Source organism: Peromyscus maniculatus, chromosome 2, assembly GCF_049852395.1.
Source record: "Peromyscus maniculatus bairdii isolate BWxNUB_F1_BW_parent chromosome 2, HU_Pman_BW_mat_3.1, whole genome shotgun sequence".
Lineage (NCBI taxonomy): Eukaryota > Metazoa > Chordata > Mammalia > Rodentia > Cricetidae > Peromyscus > Peromyscus maniculatus.
Genome location: NC_134853.1, coordinates 103,665,129 through 103,691,357, shown reverse-complemented (window position 1 = coordinate 103,691,357; position 26,229 = coordinate 103,665,129). Strand labels below are relative to the sequence as shown.

Sequence of the window (26,229 nt, the reverse complement as noted above, 5' to 3'; positions counted from 1 at the left end):
CTTTGCAGTTATCCCTGGTTTTTCTTTTTCTTACAGTAACTTCATGCTTTAAAAAAAGAGTCTCATTTCCCCCTGTAGTGTTGGGGAGTGAGCCTAAGTTCTGTGCATGATCGACAAGCCCTTCCGCACTGGACTGCGCTCCCCGCCCCGTGCTTCATCTCGATATTTACCTTCAGGATACCACCTTTCCTGGCTACTCGTGAAGTTTGGGAAATACTTGAACATACCCGTTGTTGAGGGAAGGAAGGTATAGGAGTATAATGGCATAGTTCAACATGAATTGATGCCCCAAATAGGATTTCTTTCTTAAACTGATTTATATTGTAGGCCTTCTGCTAAGGACAGCCCATGAGCTAAAAAAAAAAAAAAAAAAAAAAAGAATTTATATGATTTATCCTCATTGAAAACAGTAGTTTAAAGATTCCAGGGACTGGATAGATGGCTTAGTGTATAAGAGCACTTGCTGCTCTTGCCGGATCCAGGCTCAGTTCCCAGCACTCCTCTAGTGGCTCAGAATTATCTGTAGCCGATGTTGTCAGGGATCTGACCACCTTCCCCTGGGCTCCCTGGGCACCAGGCACACATTTGGTGTACATACAAGGATGCAGGCAAAAGACTCAGGTACATGATGTAAAATAAATAAATCTTAAGTTAAAAAATTCCAAAGATCGCAATTAGTGTAAGAAAATAATAAATGGGTGTCTAGAAATTTTCAGAAACTTGAGTAACAGGCTCAGTTTTTAAACAAATAGGATGAAATAATCAGTTTGGGAAAATGTGTAAAGTGTATAAGCTTTAAGTCTAGAAAAGCCTTTAAAATGTTAGGCACTGAATTTGTTTAACTTTTTCATGACAGTGTAATGTTGGGTTTTTCTTAAAACTCTTGAAACTGATGTCTTACTTTAATTATTGGGATAAAAATTATTATAGGATTTAACAAACCCATTGTTGGTAAGATCATTTACTATTCTAATTAAATTAAATGAATATTGAAGAAGATGAACTTTAATCTTTGGCCAAGGTCTGTATGTGACTGTTACACATACTTATTTATAAGAGTTTCATCAGCAGATTTTTAGTCACTTAGTGTATTACTGAAACAAAAGAAAACTGCAGATTTTTAATGAAATATGAAGGAAGGTATCACTGTATTTAGAGTAAATGTTCTTAAGTTATATCTGGGGCATAAATCTTTCATCAGTCATGTATTTTCCAACTTTTATCTTAGATTGGGTAATTCTGACTTGTGTATACTTGGAATAGTGGGAAACATCTTTTGGAGTGTCCCTGAGACTGGTAAGGTGGCGGAGACTCTGTGCTTATCTGTTCACAGGTCTGACAAGGTGATTGGGCCGACACTTCTGGCGTAGCAAGCATGAGCCTGCAAATACGGCTTCTGTTTCCTCTCAAAGAGCTTTGTTTCCAGGGTTGGGAGGGACAGGGTCTCACGTAGCCTCAGCTGCCCTCAAACTTGCTATGTAGCCCAGGGCGACCTTAAACTTCTGGTTCCCCTGCCTCCACCCCAAGTGCAAGCATTGTAGGTAAATGCCACCGTGCCTGGTGCATCCAGAAGGTTTCCAGGCAATTTTATCCTGGCATTTTAAAAGATGTAAGTATAGATTTGAACTATACTATCACAGTACAAAATTTGCTATTAAAAGAATGACAAGTCAATAGATTCATACATTGATGATTTCTTTTTTTTTCCTTTGAGGCAGCCTGCATTTAATATTTTTATCTAACATAAAAACTGCTCATTCTATCTTATAAAAATGTCATATAGTTTAATTTTTAAAAAATGTATACCCACTGCCTACTAGATATTGTAGACGGTAATTACTGTCTATGAGAGGGAAAATCCGTATTTTTAAGTAAATAGTTTGTAGTGTTAAAGTAGGAGTTACACAGCTAATCATTTGTGGAATGCCACTTCAGTTCTAAAATTATGCTTTTAAAATTATTTTTAGATGAAGTAGATTCAAATTAACTTCTGATTGATTCTTTTATAGTTATTTTTATGTGAAGGTCAAAATTATACAAACTACATTTAATGATATGAGAGCAGGGGTAACAGAAGGGGACGAGGAGGGAGAATTGAAACAAAGGACTTGCTGCCAGTATTCCTAAGAGGGAAATAAATAATGTGCAGTGGCCATCCAGACTCTTCTGCTAGCAAGATACATTACTGCTATCCCACCTGGTGGATGTCTAATAGTGTCTGTCATAGAATTGTGCCACACAATTCTTTGCCTAGGCTTTTGGCAAAAAACCAAAACCAAAACCAAAAAACAAACAAACAAACAAAAAGAACAAAAACAAAACAAAACCAAGAAGATTTGATTGCAAGTATCTTTGGATATTTCTAAATCTTATAATTAAAAAACATTTTTTTTTTTGTATAATCATCCTTAAAGGTAATTTGACTCCTTCAGCTGTGTATTGCCATTACAATACTTGAGGCCTTAATGATCTTCATTTTCTTATCATGTACAAGGTCACTTATTTGTTATGCTCCCTGAAGAATGGAGAATACTGATGAAATATGTATTTAGTTTATGAAATTTTGATAAATATAACAAAGAAGAATGTGGGGTTAAGATCAATATGAAAAAATAAACTATTAATGCTAGTGTGAAGGTAATCTAGCTTCTTTGTTCATGTGTACTGACTTACTGCTGGGATGTTGTCTGTAGAACATTTACAGATATTGGTAGACAAAAACAAGATAATCTAACAGTTGTCAGTTCTTTGTGTCAGTGGATTCCTTTTCTGTCTTGACAGATGGAACATAGAAACCTTGTACAAGCCCTGAGCATGTGCTGTAATAACAGGATGGCTGTGCACGTCTCCATGAGACTGTTTCTGTGGTGTCGAGTTCTAAATAGAGTAGCATTTCACATGGGAGACACAGCAGCTCTCTCATTGGAGACTGTCAGTCTCCTTGAGTTTAAATGGTTAAAACCTGGGAGCACTGTTGCCACTGTCTTAATGCTACCAAACACTGCAGGGCTGCATTCAGTTATGAATTTAACAAGAAAATGTGTTACCCCATTTCTTATGAATTGCACCATCCTTTTTAGAAATCCTACTGATAAAATATGGAAAGACAAACAAGACCATTTTTCTTAAGTATTCACTGTCTGCTTGGAAATCAGGTGCTGGTCGCATTTGTTCAATGATAACAAAGTTGCACGTATATACATATATACAAAATGTAATGTTTGATTCTGGGCATTCATTGATAGTCACTAGAGAGGTATAAATTGTGAGTTTCCCTTTAGATATAAATTTTCATTAGAATGTAATGAGACTGAAAGAATTTATGTTCCTTCAAAGATTGTAGGAGGAGAGGGGTTACATAATAAACTTCTAAACACTCCAACTATATTTTGGAATTAATAAACTGCTGTGGGATGTTCTCTATGCTGTGAATGTGTTGCTCTGATTGGATAACAAATAAAGAGCTGATTGGCCAGTAGCCAGGCAGGAAGGATAGTATAGGCGGGACAAGGAGGAGAAGAATTCTGGGAGGTGGAAGGCTGAGGTAGAGAGACAGTACCAGCCGCCGCCATGACAAGCGAGATGTAAGGTACTGGTAAGCCACGAACAATGTGGCAACTTATAGACTAATAGAAATGGTTAATTTAAGATATAAGAACAGCTAGCAAGAAGCCTGAGCCATTAGGCCAAACAGTTTAAATAATATAAGCATCTGTGTGTTTATTTTATAAGTGGGCTGTCTGACTGCCAGGGCTTGTTGGGACCCAGAGAGAAAACTCCAGCTACAATAAACAAAAGGCCCAAATATGCAGAAAAAATAATACAGCTATAAAGATTTTTAAGATTAAAATAAAATGTATTTTGTTATAAAATGAATTTTCATATCAGCATTAATCTCTGCATATAAAGGTGGGTATTTAGTCATTTTGAAAACTCAAGTCTCTATGTTAGATATGTCAGATGGGATCAGATTTATTTCTTTTCTTAGAAAACAAAACAACCCAAATCTTTCAGTGATAGGCTGGTTCTCATGGGGATGGGGCAGTCATTTTTAAGGAAAAGACCATAAGCACACAATGGTTGTATTGGGGCATCTTTCCCTCCACCTGTTGTATCTAAGAACTGGCTGTTTTACTTCCAAGTTTAACAGCAACAGGCTCCTGGAGAATCCTAATTCTTGGACGCCCTCTGATAAGTTCAGGAACCATGATGACAAGTAAAGTGTTTTTTGTTTTTCTGTCCTTAGAACGCAGTTCACTTTAAGAATCCTCAGTTCCATTCCCTGGAAATGACCAAATGACCTCTGCCTTATCACAGTTCCTATTCCCCGCCATGTTCCTTTCCATCTCTGCCGTTCTCTGTGCCCACACCTTCAGTAGTACAGCGTGGCATGTTTGGGAGTTGTACCAGTGTAGTTCTGGAGTGTGTAAGGCAAGTCATTATTGCTTATCATGTGTGTCACAGGGCTGACTAAATGGAAGAATGAATGGAGTGCGCTTGAAGAGGCTGTCCCATGTACTGTTATGCAGGTTTCTCCCTCATTGGGGTTAAATTTGACAATTATTAGGGATTTGGGTCACTTGAATTTTAATATTATAAATCATGTCTGTACATTCCAAAATTTTGGCAGTGTAATAACAAACTTTCCGCTGTGGACCAAACATGCCATACCTTTTCTGATTTTTGTTTTCTGCCACAATGTTTAAAAAAAAAAGTAGCTTATAACCCTGGTATTGAGAGAGATTGTTATTTAAAGATACAATACAGTAGTGAACTCCTATAGTGTTCAACTTTCTTGTTGTAAGTTCTAAAGTTATTTTTGAAAATTTCTAATATTTGTGTGTTGATGACATGGAACAGGAGGAGGTGGTTTCTTTAAAGTGGGAAGGGGAATACTTAGGCATGACATATTGGTTATGACTTCAACTGTAGGCAGTTCTGCAAGTCATTTTTAAGACTTTCTTTCTCTTTGTAGGACCTCTTTGTTGTTCGGCATGAGCTGGCTATCATGAGACTAGCTGCCTTTATGGGCATTACTATGTTAGTTGGAATAACAGGACTCTTTTATACACAACTGATTGGCATCATCACAGTAAGTATATTTTTTATGTAAACTGACATGTATGAACAGATGATGTGATTGTGGTTATAACTAAATGATGATGTAATAACTAAAAAGTTATGTGAAGTTTACAAGTTAGAAGAGAATATTACCTGCAACTATTAATTATGTATAAAGTATACATAAAATTTTGCATCCCTCTTAAAAATTAGCAGAGTATTTTTTATATGACAGCAGACCTTGTGTTTATAGTCTTAATAATGACATATACTTTTTTTCTATTATTAGCATTTAGTGTGTACTAATTTTTTCTAATCTTCCTTTTATACCACACTGATCATTTTGTTTTCCTGTGTTACAAATAACACTATTTCAACATTATGTTTTCCTTTAAATAGTTTAAGATAAATTCCCCGATTGTGAAGACAAACATTTTACTAGTAATTAAACCATTCTTTCGATGTCCTAATTGATTTATTGATGGGCAAACTAAATTAATAAGTCATTATCACTGTTTAGTATGTCTAAAAGACTGACAGCTCCTCCTTTTATATTTGATATGGAAAAAAGTCTTGAAGGAATGTCAAGTCTACTCTGACATTCCTCTACATTGGATGCAGTCATTTTTCATACCACGTAATTGGAACATTCCATCAACCACTTGACAGTGTCAGGTACTGTTCTTTTCATGGGTGCATTTATTACATGTGTTTCTTAGGTCAGTTAGAGAGTGTAGTTAGAGAAGTAATGAGAGAGAAGACTGGTGTACTTGCTATGGTATCAGTCATGTTTTAGAAGAACAATATTCACATCCTTTTATCATGACAAAAGAGATTGGAAAATCAGAAAAATTGTAGGGATTGAAAAAAGAATACTCTCTATTGGAGAAAAGTAGGTCACGTGGGCTTCTTAAATATTATTGGAAGGAGTATAATTTGACTTAACCTTGTTGGAAGGTGAATTGTCAATGCCTCTCAAAATTTAAGATGTACATTCCTTTTGACCAACCTTGTCAAAATAACCTTGTACAAGCTGTGCATTTGAATGTATGTAAACATGCTCAGAGGGGCTGCAACATTGCATTATGTTTAACATCTATATTGCATATGGTCATTTAAGTGCTTACCAGCATATAATGCATAAAGTAAGGAAAGAAAACCTTAAAGCCTACCATTAAGCAACAGTATTCAAGAATTGTGGTACTGACCTGAGGATGGACATATATGTACATGAACTAGAATTGAGAACTATACAGTCCCTTGCTATCTGTAGAGAATTGGTTTCAGAATGCCCTGTGGATACCAAATCTGCAGTAGGTGCTAATATCCCATATTGGAATAGCATAGTATTTGCACATACATCTCCCTCTATCCTTTATAATACCTACTACAATACCAATGTTATATAAATTGTTGCTATCCTGTGCAAGTTGTTTAGGGTAGGATGTCTAGACAAGTCTCTGCATGTTCACTGTGGGTAAAGTTTCTTCCTGGTATTCTTAGCCCATGGTTAGTTAAATCCACAAATACAGAACTCATGAAAATGGAGGGCCAGCAGAGTATATATGTATAGCCAATAGATTTTTGATTAAAAAAAATATGCCAAGACTGTTCAGTACAGAAAAGATTAGTCTTCAACAAATGATTCTGGGACCGCTAGATATTTACATGCAAAAGAATAAGATAGTCTCTATGCTTCATGGTATAAGGAAAAAGTTATCTCAGAATGGATTGTAGTGCTGAAGTGTAGAAGCTAGAAAATAACTCTCAGAAGAAAACATAACCGATAATCTTAGAGCACCCAAAGTGAAAACTACCAGAGAAAAATGGTTGGACTTCAACAAAATGACAAACTTTTGTGCTTCTATTCAAGGCAGTGTGAGTGGACTTAGAACTCAGTTGGTCCTCACACACTGATGCAGTATGACATTGTGCAGTGTTGCAAAGAGCAGCTCCATAGTTCCTTAAACAGAGAAGCACAGAGTTCTTCTTTAGACTCAGCAGTTCCATTTCCATATCCAGGATAAAGATGGGCATGTGTATACACAGCAGCTTTATTCTGAGGAGCCCTAGACAGGAGGACGTCCAACACTGTTGGTTATATAGATGCCAGAATTGTGATTTGTCCATGAGAATATGAAAAGAATGAAGTGCTGGTACATGATACCACACATATAACCTTGAAGACAGGTGGACTTAAAGATCACATACTTCAGCAAATCTATTTGTATGGGATATGAAGAATAGATACCTAGAGGAAGAAATGGCATACTGATTGCATAGGGTTTGGAGACTGAAGATGACAGATAGGGGTGTAGAGTTTCTTTCTGCAATAGTAAACTTGTTCCAGAAGTGAAATACTGGGTCACATGAAGCCCATCTTCCCCCTGCCCCTCGCACCCCTACTGTTGGACCTTTTGTCAAGTGAGGCGCATTCCTCCAACAGTGCATGAGAATTTCTGTTGCTCCATATCATTGCCATCTCTTGATGACAGTCTTGGTAATTGTAGCTATTTTGGTGGTTTGGAATAGTACTTTTTTCCATTTGCGTTTCTCTGATGATGGTGTTGAACACTATATGCTTACTGACATTCCATGGGGCTTTGTGACATGTCTGTTTTAATCTTTTTTATTTTTTATTTTTTTTTAACCATTGCATGTAAATATTCCTAATACCCTTTGGTAGTGATACTAAGTGACATGGCTATGAGGAACAGTGCTGAGGATAAGATTATTTCCCTAAAATTCTGTTCTCTGCTGTTATGCCCATTCATGAGTACTTAATGATGAGCTTCTAATTCAGAAGACATATCAACAAGTTATGTACATTGCTTAATTTCCAACTTTGAATTTGCCAGAATTTGTAGTGGATATTTAAATCCCTCAAACAGAAATTTTCTGATCCCTGTTCTTACTATTAATAGTTAGGAGTGGACATGTGGAAACATTCAGCTAAAAGTGCCCATCACTCCTGAGGGCTGGCAGGGGCTTGTGGCTGAGTAGCAACTTCCTTCCCCTTGTGAATCCCCATTAACTTCCAACACTATACTTTGATGGCAACTATTTCAAGCTTTGTAAAGGGCCTCCACTATAAAGTTTGAGCATTCTGAGTTGAACATAATAAGTGAGCTATTTGTTACTTGCTTGGTTCTCGCCTGATACTATCACAGTGTGACATGTTAATAATTATTTTCAGATTGTATATATATTTTTAAATATTGTATTAAGCAGGGAAATTGAGTTCCGATAGGTCATTTCTAAACTGAGTAGAAACCACACAAAAATACAGCAACTATGAAACATTCAGAAACAGATGCAAGTGCTGAGAGGGAGGGAATAGATTTTGTCAGTCTGGTATTTAACCCTGTCCTTGCTTGCAAATGCAAATGGTTATAATGGAAATTGTTCTGAGTTGCGTTGAGGAGATAGCTCATTCAGTAGCCCAAGTGTGAGGACCAGAGTTTGGGTTCTCAGAACCCTAAATAAAAGCCAGGTGGGGCAGCACACATCTGTAGCCCTTGTGTTGGAAGAGGGAAGCAGGTGGAGCCCTGGAATTCATTGGCCATCCAGTCTAACTGAGTTAGTGAGCTCTAGGTTCACTGAGAGCACCTGCCTCAAAACCAAAGTGGAGAGTGACTGCGAAAGGTCCCTGGTATCCATCTCTGACCTTTACATGAGTGTGCACACATGCACACATTCACACAAACACCACACAGAGAAGGAAAGACATTACAGGACATTGTAAGTCCACTTCCCTGGGTTGTCATGGTGAGCATCAAGCCCTGCTCTTTACTGGATTAAATGGGTAATGGTTTCAGAAGGTACTCCTCTCCTTGCTGATTCAGAGAGGCTTAGCTGTTTACAGTTGTCATGTCTTCTTCGGAGTGTGACTTTTAAATCTAAGGAATTATTAGCATCTGTACAAAATAACATTTAAAACATTGAAGTTAAAAATATAGACTATGCTTCCCTTCTTCATAAATACTTGTTCTGTTCTATTTTTTATTAAACTAAGCTTGCCTATAGGCTTCATCTCTGGATCCCTTTTCTCATATCTGAATGCACAGATTCATGAGCACACCCCATGAGCTAGTGGTGGATTTGAAGATCACATTAGAGCAGTGGAGAAGTAAGTCCCAGTCATTCCACAGAAGTCATTTTCCTCTCCCACCCCTGTGCTCCCATATGCAAAAGATTCTTTGGGAAGAAAGAATATCTTTTCCTTATGGAGAGTTGGAGTTTCACAGCTTGAATGTAGGTCTATTAAGCAAGAAATGAGTACAACAAATCCTGGCTCCTGTACTTTCACCTAAGGTTTCAGAGAAACAGGGTTCCAGTGTTTAGTAATTATTTCCCCACTGTTTTCTTTAACCTGGAATCAATACTCCCCCATCCCCATAATTTCATTTCCAAATTAGAGGATCGCAACACAATCAGGTATTTCTAGTAAACTGACTAATCTGAAGCAGAATTTTAAGGGTTTACTTTATTTTCAGATTTGATTTAAATTAGGCTTTAAATGTATGTGTTGTGTGCTCTGACTGAATTGGAAGTCATGTTTACAAAAGCAGTTGGCTTTGATGCTGTTTCCTTTATTCAGAAAATAGGTTCTCTTAGCGGCCCTCACTGAGACTTAGCTCTTTTGCTCTTGTATCTGAATGAAGTAGACAGTGATGTTGTTATTAATGTAGTTGACATCGGAGGAGTCAATTTGTCTTAATTCTGTGTACAAGCATTTCTGTCTCCTGGGCACAGGAGTTCGTGTGCTAGTGTGAGCCTCTGCCGCCATCTTCGGAACACAGTGCATTGGTTGCTCAGTGTGGTGAGGTCAGGGTAGGATGAGGAAGATGTCTTGAGCTGCAGCTTTGTAAGAGCTAAGTGACTGTTGCCTTGGTCTCACAGATGCTATTCTAGTTGAATACAAAAGATAACTTTTAAAATCATTACATAAAATATTTCTCCTTATACCTACCTACTGACCCATGTTTGATTTGTAGTCAACATTTGCTTATAGAAAGAATCATTAGTACATGGGTGACTGTGGTGGTTTGAAGTAGAATGGCCCCTATAGGTTCATGTATTTGAATAATTAGTCACCAGGGAGTGGAACTCTTTGACAGGATTAGAAGGACTGGGGGGGGGGGTGGCCTTGTTAGAGGAAGTGCGTCACTGAGGGTGCGCTTTGAGTTTTCAAAAGCCTATGTCTGGCCCAGTCAGTCTTTTTTTTTGTCTCTGTCTCTCTGTCTCTCTCTGGATCAGGACATAGAACTCTCAGCTACTTCTCCAGCACCATGAATGCTTGTGTGCTGCCATGCTCCCTAGCATGTTGCTCTGCAAATGTAAGCAAGCTCCAATTCAGTGCTTTGTTTTTTAAGAGTTACCTTGGGTGTGGTGTCTCTTCACAGAATAGGCCTGTAACTAAGATGGTGACTTAATTTAACTGGAGTTAATCTCATGCAATGAAAAGTATCTCATGTTCAAAATGCTAAATCAGATTAAAGGAGATTAGCTATTAAGTAACATTTTATTAATCAATTAATGGATTTTCTTGCTTTTAAATATGTATCCAGAAATGTAGGCTTGGAATTGTCGATCTTTATAATTGAGTTTTGCCAAATGTCAGTGTGTCGGTGAATTGAGTTAGTGCAGTCTGTGTGCACATCGTGCTCAGCATTGAGCTTGCCGCGGCACTCACTGCACATGTGCGGGTTCTTGTAGCCCGCGTCTTTCTTTAAAGGGAGATCACTGGCATTTTTGCTTTCCTTTCTAAATTATATCTAGTTTACAAAATGTATTTCTAATACAGCATTTCCAATTGTAAATTTATATGGCATATCTCCTCGGTGTTGTCTTAAAACCCTAAAAATATTGCCAAAGTTTATTATGTTTCTTAGATGCTTTTCATGCTCTATGTTAACACTGGGTATATTTCTTTGTATGTGGATATAATAAAGAATGTTATAGAGACTAGTTTCTCTTGTAGTAATCCCAATTATGTGTGGAGTTAAATGACTTGTGTAAGTGTGTTTCTGAGCAGAAGTGCTTCTGTACCTCACTTCTCTTTGCTCAGTGTGATAGACTGCTTGAACATTCAAATGAACTTTGATAATGCTTGTAGGATAGTTAGTGCATAGACTCCTTGACCCCTATATGTAGAGATACTTGATGTTGCTGTGCTGCTAAACATTTTGTGTTAACTTGTTACAAGGCATTTTCCCCAGAAGTTGATTTTATCACCTCATGGTCTGAATTCATGTGCACTGTGAGGTTACGAGAAATGTGTGGGGCTGGAGAGATGGCTCAGAGGTTAAGAGCACTGGCTGCTCTTCCAGAGGTCCTGAGTTCAATTGCCAGCACCCACATGGTGGCTCACAGCCATCTATAATGGAATCTGGTGCCCTCTTCTGGCAGACAGAGCACTGTACACATAATAGAAGAAGCATGACTCTTCTGCATATTGACTTTCTATCTTTGCCAAAGGGAGCCAAGAGTCTCTTACATTCTGTTGGTTTGTTGGTGATCTCCCGAGCCCTAGTCCCAAGGCTCTTTCAGTTCCCCAACTCTTGTCTGTTATTGATAACCAGAAACCTCTTCAGAAGTGTAATATTGATGTTAAAATGTGAAAGTAGTTAGGTTTGGGTTTTCACTTGGAAGCATGGATTTTTAGTTCTTTCAGCTTCCTGGTAACTGTGAGGTTACTGATAGAACACGTTTTGCACACTCACCCTCTGTGTCTGCACATGTGTGTGTGTGTGCACAGTCACCCTGTGTCTGCACATGTGTGTGTGCACAGTCACCCTGTGTCTGCACATGTGTGTGTGCACAGTCACCCTCTGTGTCTGCACATGTGTGTGTACAGTCACCCTGTGTCTGCACGTGTGTGTACAGTCACCCTCTGTGTCTGCACATGTGTGTGTATGCACAGTCACCCTCTGTCTGCACATGTGTGTGTGCACAGTCACCCTCTGTGTCTGTACATGTGTGTGCAGTCACCCTCTGTGTCTGCACATGTGTGTGTGTACAGTCACCCTGTGTCTGCACATGTGTGTGTGTACAGTCACCCTCTGTGTCTGCACATGTGTGTGTGTATACAGTCACCCTCTGTGTCTGCACATGTGTGTGTATGCACAGTCACCCTCTGTGTCTGCACATGTGTGTATGCACAGTCACCCTCTGTGTCTGCACATGTGTGTGTGTGCACAGTCACCCTGTGTCTGCACATGTGTGTGTGTACAGTCACCCTCTGTGTCTGCACGTGTGTTTGTGTGTGCACAGTCACCCTCTGTGTCTGCACATGTGTGTGTGTATACAGTCACCCTCTGTGTCTGCACATGTGTGTGTATGCACAGTCACCCTCTGTGTCTGCACATGTGTGTATGCACAGTCACCCTCTGTGTCTGCACATGTGTGTGTGTGCACAGTCACCCTGTGTCTGCACATGTGTGTGTATGCACAATCACCCTCTGTGTCTGCACATGTGTGTGTGCACAGTCACCCTCTGTGTCTGCACATGTGTGTGTACAGTCACCCTGTGTCTGCACGTGTGTGTGTGTGCACAGTCACCCTCTGTGTCTGCACGTGTGTGTGTGCACAGTCACCCTCTGTGTCTGCATGTGTGCCCGTGTGGCTTCTTTGCATGTGTGTGGAGACCTCCTGACCATTAGATTCTTTATTAACAACCTTGCCATGTAACTTGTGGTTACTCTATATAAAAGGATGAATAAAGGAACAATGGTTTATTACTTTGGAGTTTTTACTTTATGAATGGATTGTAAACCGCCTTTAGTTGTAGGAACACGTATATAGTCTCGGTCATTTTGTCTGTCATTAGAAGAAGCTCTTGTAAACATAATTTGAGTAACTGATATAATTGAGATACTTTTTTTTTAAGCATGAGGAAGTGCTTTAAAAACAATAAAAATGAGGACTTTTCAGTCTCTGTTGAGGATTTATTAGGAATTTTAATACATATTGATCTATTTAAACCTCACAAAAACTTGGGAGGTAAGCATTCCTACTTGGAAATTGAGATATACAGTTTTAATTTCTCACCAGTTTTGTATAGTCAGATGATGGTTTGATGAAGAAGAGCAAAGAAATTCCTTTGGAAAGAGATTTTCAGTGGCTACAAATGTAAAACCTTCTGCCTCTGCACTCTTGTCCTGTTACTGATGAAATGTTTATGTGAACCTCACAGTTCAAATAAAAGACGCAGCTGGTCCTCTGTTAGCAAAGGATGCTGAAGAGCTGCCTGTTGCCAGTGAGTAACCTGACAGCCCTGGAGGGCAGGAGAACGAAGGGTTCTCCTGAGAACACTTAAAAACAGTTAAGAGAAACTGAGAAACAGTTAAAGAGAAAGAGTTCTGCTGTTCCTAGTGTGTCCAGGTAGTTCAGTCCTGCAGACGTATTCCAAAGATGCCCGTTTGTACAGCCCTGACCTGCCAGGTGCTTTTGACTTTAAAGTTAAATGGGTGGGGAAAGATGGCTCAGAGAGTGTACAGCTCTTACAGAGATCTCAGATTTGGTACGAGCACTTGCATTGGATGGCTCGTAACCGCCTGTAACTCCAGCTGTGGGATCTGGCACCCTCTTCTGGCCTCCGTGAGCACCTTCATTCATGTGCGTACTTCCCCATCCCCACCATACACACACAACTCATAAATAAAAATAAAATCATAAAAATTCAATGTACTGCTATTTATATACTAGTAAGCAATCAAATGAAGCTCTTAAAATTAGGAGAACTTAGAGACAGAGCAGGTCCGTGATCTTGAAATACAAAAAAAAACCTCCCTGAAAAGTGTTTCCAAGGCTACATTAAGTCAGCATAGAGTCATAAGTTAGGTAACTATGTGCAGCATAGAGGCTTGATGGCCGAGGAGACCTAGGGTGAGGACTGAGTTCAGGTGATTGTGGATGCGATATGGAGCGGTCTTCAGGGGTCCCTCTCTGGCGGCCACCTTTACTTCCATCAGGTCTTAATGTTTGGTATGCTAAGAAACTCCTTCTGGAAGCTGTTTCTAGAATGAAATCGGCCCAAAGACAAGGACTCTTCTATCTCTGAAGTTATTGGAGCCAGACAGACTGTTTATTCTTTCTCTGTTGTTCAGTGTGTATAAGGCCTCTCTCCCGTACATCCTTTTCCCCACAGAACACTTTATGTGTCCAGGTGGTGGTGCTTGGTGAGAATGAACTCAAAAAGAGCGGCTCTCAGCCTTCTGTGCCCAGGGGCCGGGTTCTTGGCCCTGTTAACCTGTTAACTAAGAAACCGATGGTGATAAATTCTTGCTTTTTGTACTATACCCTATTCTAATTTTCCAATAAATCTATTTCTCCCTTCTGCTAAGAAACTTTTTTCTCTCCATTCCAGGCATGATCCAGTCTTACCTTCTAACATAATTTTACACTGAATCTGAAAGATCCCTTCTTACGCCAAGATTAGCCATTAAGAAAAGACAAAGTATTGAAAGAGAGACTAGGGAAGATAATGCCTGTCTCTAAAAATCTTGCTGGGTTTCAATGCAAAACTCCAGTTTTTAAAATAGTGAGGCATTCTTTTGTATTGCTTAGTTATATAGGTCGATTGAAGTATTAGACATTTTGATCACTAGATCATTCCAGGCATAAACATTTCTCAGAACTAATTGTAGCAACTCCCAGTAACTGTGTGACTTTCACATTCCTGAAAGGATGGTTATCTGCTAGCTAGCTGAAGCTGTATGTTGTATTATATTGGTCTTGTTGGTCCTCCTGAGTGCCGCTAGAAGGGTCGAGTATTTTCAGTATGCTTAAAAAAAAATCCCACATTATAAAACAAAACAGAGTAGGCTAGGTTTAGCAGTTGTGGCTAGCACGGTTTGCATTTTCCTGTAGCGACAGAGTCTTGAGCATTTGGCCTGCCTGTAAGTGGTGAGGTCTGACTGACTTCTGCTTGCTCCTCCCAGAGTGAGAGCTCACTGCTCTGGTGTGCAGCTACAGACTTCTGCTCTTTGTGTTAACAGTATTCTGGATGCAGAGGTAGAGAGTGGTGAGCACTTGTCATTCCAGAGAACACAGTGGCTTAATTTGGGCAGCCTCCCAACTCCTTTTTATAACAGAGTAAACATCTCACCCTTTAAGAGAGCAGCTATCTACTCCTGGTGGTTTAAAAAGGACTATTGTCTATTTCCTGAAGTAGGTTCTAGAAAGTTGTCCGACTCCTTCAAATGGTTTCTATATTTGAAAGCTGAATTTGATGTCTTTAAAGTTGATTCTCTTCAGGACCATGAGTAAATTACTCAGTATAGATTCTGTGCAGTAAAAGTTGTCCCCAGGATTAATGGTGACAGTAGACAGACCCTGCCTTCCTGTCCTCACAAGCTTTCGGGTGTAAAGGTGTTGTCAGTGGCTATATTTCAGGTATTCACATGCCTTTAGAGAAAGTTCTCAACATGTGGGTCATGATCCTTTTCCCAGGAGTCACATATCCAATATCCTCTATATCAGATATTTATATTATGATTCATAACAGTAGCAAGATTACAGTTATGAAGTAGCAACAAAAATAATTTCATGGTTGGGGGTCAGCACACCATGAGGAACTGCATTAAAGGGTCCCAGCATTAGGAAGGTTGAGAACCCCTGCTCTAGAGCGAGCATGTGGTGACTGCTCTCTCTCCCTCTGCAGTCTCACGTTACGTCCACACCCTCAGACATTATTAAAATAACCTTACCCACTTCCTTTATAGATGTGAACCTCAAGTCCAGCTTTCCTCTAAATTCTCAAGAAATGTTCTTATATATTTGTACGCTGTGTTTGTGTTTAGAATAAATAATTGTTTTGAGAGGAAGTTATATAACATAACAAAAAGAAGCTTATTTTCAAATATCATCAGTTTCAAGGCATAATCAAAAAGGCTGATGCTTATAGAACTGTAGTAAATCTGCCCTCTTTCTATAAGTCTCCGGGAAACTGTAAATGAACTGTTTGTTCCTAGTCTCCTGGCCCAGATTCACTTCTCCCTTCAGAGGCTGGCTTGCTCGTTCATCATATCTGACAGTTTGTCATCACGGGTGCTCATCTAGCGTGCCTAACCGTAGAGGGCTGTGGACTAGCACCACTAAAGGAAGTTCTGTATTTCCAGTAGTTCTGATTAGTATTGTTATCTCCACTGTCTGACACGTGAGCAAGTTAGTAAGGGCAAGTCAAGGGAGAAGGCAACAATTTAATGTTTTTGCACATTTGAAGATTATTTTCTTTGTATTGCTTTAAAGTGTGCTTACACTCTTAATTTTTACCTAAATATAAGGTTGTACAATTTATTTGTTGGGTATTTGGATATTGTAACAGTTGGTCAGTATAGTTGGTAGGTCCTCTGTTATTACAGATTGCATCAGCATTTTCAGAAACCGTCTTCTGCTGAGATGCTTTCTTTCTGTGCCTGCATTAATTACATCCTTGTTCACACACCCAGAAGAGAGTGTATTGCTGTAAAGATTTGGTTTGTTTGTTGGAAAAAAAAGAAATGTTTTATTTTAATGAAGGCATATTAATCAACTACCTTTAATCTTCATACTAAAAGGTGTTGTAACATGAGCAATTATAGAGTGCCTTATGGAATTTTGTTATTTATAGAAGTCTGTAAAACCCAGAGTCACTAGCACTTTTTGCATCCTGGTAGTTCTATATTCATTGATGGTTTTTTATGTATCATTGGATATTCATTCATTTTTAATGTTTATTTGCAGACAGTTGAATTGAGTGGAAATAACTAGGCTTTTAAAAGAATTACTAAGAAAGCAGGTGTCCTCAGAGGTTATAATTGAATGAAATGGTTCTTGTAGAGGTGTTTGACACTTTTGTAGTTCAGTAGTTTTTTGACATGATGTAATATTGATTTGATTTCTCCAAGGGGACTCCAGGATATATGTATACATAGAAACTTGTTAAATCTTTAGAATATTTTCTGAGTAGGCTTAAATATTCCATAAAACAGAAGTATTGCTAAATTTGTTACATCTGAATATAATTTTTCTATTTTTAATAGGATACAACATCTATTGAAAAGATGTCAAACTGTTGTGAAGAAATGTAAGTATAAAGTCTATAGTGATCGTACTTAAAAATAAAAACAACTTAGAACCTTTGAGAATTGTGTGCATATGTTAATAGTAGGAAACTAATATAATAATGACTTTTTCTTGGTGCCCCGTCTGAGGCCCAAGCTAGACAGGCGTATCCCAGTCTTACAGTAGGGGTCTTTCAGCCATCAGAGTTTTTAAACACAATAAGTACTGATCACTCTTGTTTCTTGTCTCGCAGAAGTAAGTTAAATTATTTGTCCCAAAAGTACATCAAAAGAGATTTGCTACTGTGTTGTTGACACACATTCTGTTATGCTGAGCTCCTCCTCTGCTTCCAGAGTTACCCTGGGTTGATTGACGACGCAGATACAATATCTGCTATCCAGAGCTGAAGTTCAGCTGCATGCCACATTGAAAGAAAAGCTGTATTTGTGATGCTGGGACACAATGCATCAGAGTCCAGTAATGGATCCCCAGCCAACCTGTATTGTTTCAGCTGACTGAAGTGCACCATGGGAGTGCTGTCTCTCACTAATAATGCTGTCTTCTGTAGATCGCGGCCCCGGAAGCCATGGCAGCAGACCTTCTCAGAGGTTTTTGGCACTCGTTGGAAGATCCTGTGGTTCATTCCTTTCAGGCAGAGGCAACCACTGCGCGTTCCCTACCACTTTGCCAATCACGTCTAACAGATGGATGGTGGGCACAGATGGGTCCTCCATGCTGGAAATGCGTTACAGGTTTTATGAGAATAGAACTATGACAGTCTTCAAGTCAATTAAAATCCACCCACCAATCTTAGGCATCATAATGTGCCCCAGGCTTTATTTTAATAGTGATCTTGATCCTGTTGTGGGACTAATACAAGATCTATATTTAAGTTTTAAAAGCATGTTTACTTTCAAATTAGCCTTCCACTAGGATTTCTTTAAATGCTTTTGTTACTAAACTCAAAAGGCAGTGATTCGGATGAAATAATTGTACATAAATTTCCTTCAGTACTCACAGTATCTTAAATTTTAATTTATAGGAAATTTGAGATGTTTAATGTTTACCTTTAAGCAGTACTAACCAAATTTGAATTTAATTCTTCAGGTTTACAAAACTTGGTACACTTTCTTATGTGTAAATTTTCTTTTTTGAATATGTTACAATGCTTTTTACTACTTCCTTTTACAGTGCTGCAGGCTTTTAACATGCAGTGTAGGGTGAGCAGCAGAGGACAGCTGGCCTAGGAGCAGCTCTCCGGGCCTTCCTTCTTTCCTGCTCCTCAGAGGCGAAGCAAGGTGCACGAGTCATGCGCCAACTGCTACCTTATTAGAAACGAGAACCTCACTGTCCCTTCCGCTGCGGTAGTGATTGTTACAGGATGTTTGCTCCCGGGAAAATTAGTGACCAGTCAGGCATCTAGTCCTGTTTTCCCCTAGGATTCTAAAGACTGAAAAGAATAGGAAGTTTGCAATAATTCCAGTTACTTCTTCAAGTGCAGTTATATCAGAATGCAGATGTTTTAAAATGCTAATATAACTGGATGGTGTGTAATACACAGTATACAAAGGAATACTGTGTTTTAAAGTATGTATATTTTTACTTACCTGCCAGTAGATCTCTCTGTACACATTGATGGTTTATATATTATATAATAGATACTGGTCAACTCAGATCAAAGTTTAAAAGTAGGTCATTAACTTTATATATCAGTAATCACCCAGGTTGAAATTGAATTTCCATTGCCCAGTTATGATTTACATCACTCTAGAGACCTTTTATTAATAGCTGATGCCAAGAAATTATCTTAAAGAAGAATGGTCCATGGTAGTGATGGTCCTTGACATGGAGCCTTTTTGTATTTGAAGACATTTTTGTATAATTTAATTTTTTCATTTAGAACACTGCAAATCCATATGTTTGAAAAGTGTGTGTGCTAGTGATCCTTCCCCTGAAAATAATAGTGAAGAAAGCTACTACTTCTGAACCATATACATACTTTTCTTAAGGTTGTTGTAAAGTACAGAATCATAGCTGGGAAATGCTGAGACAGAGATAATTATTGTTAGCTAGTCAGCTGTACTGTGGCTAGTTCTTTCAGATACTGTAAATGTCTTATAAAATATTCTGAAGTAATAGAATAAGCTCTTTTCAGAAATATTAATGCCATATTTTCATGTTCTAATTATGTTTATTATTTAAAGTCTTAGAAGTGGCAGATGAAAATATTTATTGGTGCTAAGACATTTAGTAAGTTTAATATAAGAAACATTTATAAAGGTTAGGAAACATAAAATTAGTGTGTTTATTTTAAGAAAAGGGGTTGGATTTTGTGCAAGCTGATTGACTAAATTGGCTGATGACAGATTCTAAAAGGAAGTGGTGTATATATAATGTAGGGAGATACAAGTTGATGCCTTCAGCTGTATATATTCTATTCACATAAGACCTGGAGCATCCATAGCAGAGCCAAATAAAGGCCTGGTATGGAGCTTTGTAGACTTGCTTATATTCTGGAGTAGCAGTAGCTCTGACACAAGGTAATGGGAATGATCTCTTTCCCATACTGAGGATTGTGGGTATGGTTTTCTTAGGTTTACCACTTCTAGGGCACATTCTCTTCCCTTTGTCTTTACTCTCCTGGGTCCCGATCCTCTCCACAGTTTCTTTGAGTCATTGGACTACAAACTAATGCACTAGTTTGAGCTACAGAAATGCTACTGTCAATGTATTTACATAATCTATATTGCAGTATATCTATATATACTTATGCAGTATTGTCAAATGTATGTCTAACCCCACGAGGGGTTTGTAATCACTGTTGGATTCCTGGAGAAACGCCTATTGGCCATTTCCTAGGGATTAAGCTCCTATGTTCTTTCTGCGCCCTCTTTTGGCTAATTGATGTAATTATACTGGCTCTAGGCTTTCACTGTCCCATTAGTGGGTTGTATCTCCAATCTGTGAACATGTCAGAGGTACACACTTATGGGAATATATGTAGAAAAGTGTAAAATTTTATGAAAATTGAAAATGAATGTGTTACTGTTGGTGATGCTCCTTCTAGGTAAATTGCTTGGCTTCATGTATGTGTATTCTTGTACACTTTACTGTCAATCACAAATTTAGATTAGGATAAGCTATTTCATATTTTACTTTAAACCTTATTTTGGTAATTTAATTTGTTATCATTATGAAGACTTACTTTAAAATTACTATTTTATTACAGAACAAAACATTTATTACAATTGCTGTGGCAACCATGTTATCCAATGTGTTTTACTGAATATCAAAAAAATACATTTAATTTTTCAGTTCAGTATTGGAGTGGTCTCACACATACACAGACTCAATTGCCTTAAATAATTAATAATTGATTAATAATACTATTTTTTCTTTGCTTTTTAAGAAACCTTCTCAGTCAATTAAGCCTGTAGATTCCATAGTCGCCTCCCTTGTCACTCTGAATAGCCCTGGGAATGACTGCATGTGTGGTGTGCTGGAAAGCACCTAGCAGTGAGATTGCCTTTCAGTCTGTATATTATGTTGAAGTATTTGTTTATAAGTTCCCATTTAAGTTTAGCAAAATGTGTGTTAAATGATATTTTACATTAGCAGAATCATTTCTTGGGCTTCTGGAGTTAAAATATTATTATTGGGCTGCAGTTACACTTGGCAAACAATTAGGGATGGGCCTGCAAGGTGGCTCAGCACAGAAAGGCATTTGCTGTGCAAGACTGGTGACCAGATTGTTTCCAGAACCCATTTAAAGGTGAAAGTGAAGAAAAAAACAAAAACCAAAACCAAACCTGGCTCCACAGAGTTGTGCTCTGACCTCTAGAAACATGCTTGGCACACAGGCTCCTCCCCAGCATCATGTGCGCGTGCGCTCTCTCTCTCTCTCTCTCTCTCTCTCTCTCTCTCTCTCTCTCTCTCTCTCTCTCTCTCTCTCTCTCTCACACACACACACACACACACACACACATACACACACACACACACACAAACACACAATCTTTAAAACTTTAATTGGATAAGTTTAATGTAGGCAACAATGGACTTAGTTCATAGTCTCTTAAACATTAAGTGAGCTATTTAAGAGTCTTGGTACTTTGTAACCAGACTTGTTTCAAATTACTAAGCTAGCTGATGTTACATGAAAATAAAAACACTATTTTGTTTAAAAATTGTTTTAAACTATCTTAGTTAACATGAAAGAGCCATTTACAATTGTAGCTAACATAGTAACTCTGTTTCAGAAGACAGTTTACTTAATAGTAATAAAGTAGGGGCTGGGTGTACCTCAGTGACGGTGCACAAGAGGCCCTGGTTCAAGACCAGGAGGAGAAAGGGAGAGATGTAGAGGAAGTGAGGCAGCCCTCTCAGCTAACACTGGACCATCTCCCTAATGCGGAGAGGTGGCTCCAGTAAGGATGGTAGCTCATTCTAACCAGTCTTAATCGACTTCAAGTTACTTCCAAACAAGTAACTGTTTTGTGTGAAGGATGTGTTAATCCTAAACACTAATCACAAAGATCCAAATTATGAGCACACTTCCAAACAGGAAGTACCAATGAATTTAGATGAAAGCCACATAGTTTCCTATGTTAGATCATAGGTAGTTTGAATGTTCTTACATGCATTGCTAAAAATCACAACCTGTCTTGCAGTGGCTTAATATGGCACTAATATTCATTAACATTTGCTAATTTTTGTCTAGACTGTCTGTCTGTTCTCTGGCTAGTTAGTTCTCTTGTATGTCACGTGTCCGATAACCTAGCTACAGTTCACTAAACTATAGAAGTTCATTATGTAAATTTTGACATGAACTCTACTACATGGATATATTGGAAATTTATTACAAACATTATATATTTACTAATAGTTAAAACATTAGACTTTCATCCACCTCTATTAATGCTTTGAAAATTACAAGTATTGGCAAATGTAGTTAGTAAGTCCTATAAACTTAGTGTGTTCTACTTGCTAATATTATTGACCATACAGTTAACTAATGAGTGAGTATATGATTCAGTACCCACATCTGTTGCCTTCTGTTGTAGGTACCATGCTCAGAATTTACCTACCCATACAGATTTTAGCATAGTTATGTTTAGCTGTTCTTAGATTCTACTATACTCTATAGCAGACGTGGGGAAAGATTAGAAGCTGTTTACTTGAAGTATTTTATCCCAGTATTGTCATTGACTGTAGGAACTAATAGTTAGCATTTATGCTGCCTTTGTGATGGTTTAACTTCAAGAAGTGACTTTTCTCACTTCCATTATCTTTCTGCTTTTTTTTTTAAACAAAATTTATTTTTAAAAGCCATTTTGTTAAAACCAAATAACATTTTTTTCAGTTCTTTAGATGTGGCAATATTATCTGCTAGTGATAATTTGGAACAAATTATTATTATTATTTGAAGACAGTGTTTCACTGGCTTTGAACTCAGAATCCTTCTACCTTCGCCTCCCAAGTTCTGGGGTTACAGTCGTCATATGCTGCTGTGTTTGGCTTCATGCTTAACATTCTTGAGTCATTGGTATTACTGATGTCATTATCATATCTTTTACTATATTGTTGTTTTTCCTCCCCACGTACCCTAGAGTTCAGGTACCAATGAGCAGTGAATAGCCAAAAATTGGATAAAGAAAGTAGGAGCATTAGTAGGATGGAGAGAAGGCTGAATGGACATGAATAATCAGCCTCTCTGCAAAAGAGTTGACTGGGCCTGGGCCTGGGATACCAGAGACTCCCCTTGCCATCTCCTCATCCCCGGCTAGCACCATTTACTGTAAGAGTTGTTTGTTCTGGAAAGCATTTGCTCCGAGTTATTTCATCTCCACTTATATTGCTCTTTCTCTTCAGCTGGCCAGATGCTCTTGAGAGATGGTTTTTAATTTTAGAGAATTGTGTAGGCTATGTTAACCTGCATCGATTTTAACATGCACATGTTAAAATAACATGGAAGTGCAGCTGTGTGATACAGAGGAGAAATCATAGGTTGCCCGACATTTGAGAAAACTGGAACCTATTTTAGCAGTCTCTTAGGGCAAAAAAGAACACTGAGTCACCAGAGAAAATCAACAGTTTAGGTATGAAGGATGGTTTACACTTTAAAGATTGGGGTCTTCTGCTGTTCTTAAGACCCTGGCGGTCTTCGTTTCTGTTGGCATTTTTAATTCATTGCCTCATGTGTGTGCTGGTAGTGCTTCCCACACTTGCTCAACTGTATAATTAACTAATTACACACATATTAACATATTTTTCATCTCAGAAGCTTTATATGTAAAGATGTGGCCTGAACTGCCATAACCAGACCATCTCCTTTTGTAGCTTTGCTTGCCCATTTCACTCAGCATGGTGTCTGATCGTTTGTAGGCTGTCAGTTAAGAGAGAAGATTGTGTGCGTACTGTGAGCTTTGTGTCCGAGCCAGTGTGGATGGATGGTGTTTTAACCTCCTGGTGCCTGAAACTTGTGTTTTACAACCTGGGCAACTAAAACATCCTGGTGCTATTCACTTTAGCTTTGAGTTACGGTTTTAATTCTTGAACCAAAGAGTTAATTTTCTTTTTGGTTGGCTGGAAGTTAGCTTCTCACATCTATGTCTGAAGAAGTGAACAGTTGATGGAGCTTACTTTCTCTGTGTGCTGGCTTGGCAGAGTCAGTTGAAAATGATAGTTATTTAGACTTAGTTTTCATTCTGTTATGCAGAGTGGTGTGGGTTTTAATTTTGTATTTTAATATAGTGTGGCTACTTTATAAGGTCTTTTACTAGCTGAAGCTACTAAAATTATTGAATCCCTTTTCCCCTTGGTTTCACTTTGGCAGAGAAGAAAAACATTATTTCTATAAGCAAAGTATTCTATTAGACATAAATGCTAAAAGAAAGGGCAAATAATGTGTCCATTTTTAATTACAAGTCAAGAATTTAGCATTTCTCTCTATGTGGGTATAATCCTTAATGGCTTAAAGAATGGTATAGGTATTTGCCTATTTTTGAAAATAAGATGAAATTAAAGGACACTTTAAAAAAATATAAACCATATACACACTTTCCCAATAGGAAATGCAAAAGTACCTTGATTTGAGCAAACATCAACTTCTTGAACAGAAGTTGAACTTTACAATAGAAGCAGTCTGGATGCTGCTGCTTACATGGAAATTAGAATAAGATTGTTTTACAAACAGATTTTTTTAGTGATTCATTTCACATGACTGGCAGAACACAGTCCTATGGATGGACTTGTCTGGAGGTAATACTGCTGCATGTGGTTGGCGTCCCTGTTCTTCCCCAGAAGCTCTACAGACACTCATCATGTCTCCTTAAAACTGAAGCTGAGTGACTGACGGACTCAGGCCAGGAAGTGACAGAGCAGGCGGCTGGGAAAGTTGACAGTCTCACTGACATAGCTCTGTTGTTTCCATCGGCTTCAGTCTGTGTCTCCTTAATGTTGATCCAGTATGTGGTTTGGCAGTGAATTCTGAATGGAAAAAAGAATCAAGTCTAAAACTTGAGAGGTGACGAACTCATGTGCATGAAGTATGTCCAGATGAGCAGATAAGAGAGGAAGCAGGCACTGGGTGGGGAGGGCGGCGGGGAGGGCAGCACTGTGTCCCTTGTGAGTTGTGTCGCCACTGGATTGACCCATAATAATCCTACTCCTTGTCCATTGTTCAAAAGGCAGAATGTAGTAATTTTTCCCAAGTTGTAGATAGGAACAAATTTACCACTGCTTTCTGTGTCTTGGTGTGATTATTAAAAAGCAAAGAAAAAATTAATATAGATAGAAAAAAATCAACTGAAGGTAAAAAAGGAAGAAATTCCACCCCAATCAGAGGTATGCAGATCAATGGGTTGTGAGCCCAAGACAGAAGAGGCTCTTGGGAAAACCGAGTTCGTGGACCATGATAGATGAGCACACTCTGTGCCTGGGATTACTCTGGCAAATGCAGTCACCACCTGTGTCATTTTGAGACTCCTAAAATTCGATGTCAGCCCCAATTCTCACATATTCCTAATGAAAGACCCTTCCTGAGTTGTAATAATGGTGTTACTGTCAGTGTCTAGGAAGACCCTGTCTGAAAGCTTGCCGTGTGCTTTTCAGTCAGCTGTATTGTGTGTGAGCCTGAGGGCAATTGCCTGCCTTGTCTGCTGTTTTGCTTTGTCTTACCCTAAGAAAATCTTCACTAACATTTCGAGTGTAATGAGGAGGAGAGTGCGTAAGAGAAGCAAGAGTGCTTCGAGGAGAGGAAGGATGCTGAGAGGTGGGAACTGTGAGAGGCCTCATTTGTCTAGATGAGAAGTCTACACTGCTTCTTGGAGGGAAAACGAACTGTGTATCTACCTTAAGAACAACATTGCTTTTAATTTATTTTAGTGATTTGTTTTATTCATGTAATGTTCTATTTTCTTTGCAAATTGCTTTTAATTTAAATTGTGGAATTTTTACTTCTCTTGAGATGTACTATGTACTGTATTTTTAGAAATCTTATTTTTAAATAAATATTTTTGAAAAACATAGGAGTGTTTTTATCCCCTTACCTCCTTATTTATTAAAATCTACCCAAATTCTGGATTTTAGAACTACCATGTTTTAAGAATCCTCCCTTCCCAAGCGTTGTGCCATTTGGATGAATATTTAAAGTTAGTGGCCCTAGGCTGTTCTACCACAGCCACAGAATTCATCTCCTAGTCAGGAAGAACTAGGTGGGCATAGTGGACTTCAGCGTCAGAATTCCTAGGCAGGCAGATTAAGCAGTCTAGAGATCGGACTGCTCCACTCAGCTGCGCAGGGTCGCTGTAGCATGCTAGATGCTGTTGGACGGAAGTGCTTGTCTTGCACACAGTCAACTGTAGTTTTAGTCCAGATGCTGCTTTACATCTGAGGTTTGGAATTACAAACTTATGTATGTGTGCTTAGGACACTACTTTATACAGACTTTCAGGGCTTTTATGGACAAGCCTCCAAGCCTCAAGACACTGCTTGCTGTGAACACAGTATATTAGTGAGAATGAGCTGAGCACCAATGGGTCAGGGCCACACAGGTGACCTGTCAGGTCACCTTGGGAATAAAAGAATGAATAACTTTTATCCTGTGATATCCTTACATTT

The 26,229-nt window shown here is 38.5% G+C and overlaps 1 protein-coding gene across 4 annotated transcripts in view; it reads left to right on the top strand.

Annotated features, from left to right (window-relative positions):
- The window catches only part of Zdhhc21 (zDHHC palmitoyltransferase 21), a 57,580-nt gene extending 31,945 nt beyond the window's left edge, over positions 1–25,635 (top strand). For all 4 annotated transcript variants that reach the window (XM_076564437.1, XM_042271357.2, XM_042271358.2 and 1 more), the window contains 3 exons: positions 4,976–5,092; positions 17,088–17,131; positions 17,678–25,635. In XM_076564437.1, coding sequence (XP_076420552.1) covers positions 4,976–5,092; positions 17,088–17,131; positions 17,678–17,810 — 294 coding nt within the window. In that variant the 3' untranslated portion in view covers positions 17,811–25,635. The remainder of the gene's footprint in view (positions 1–4,975; positions 5,093–17,087; positions 17,132–17,677) is intronic.
- The last annotated feature ends 594 nt before the right edge of the window (positions 25,636–26,229 follow it).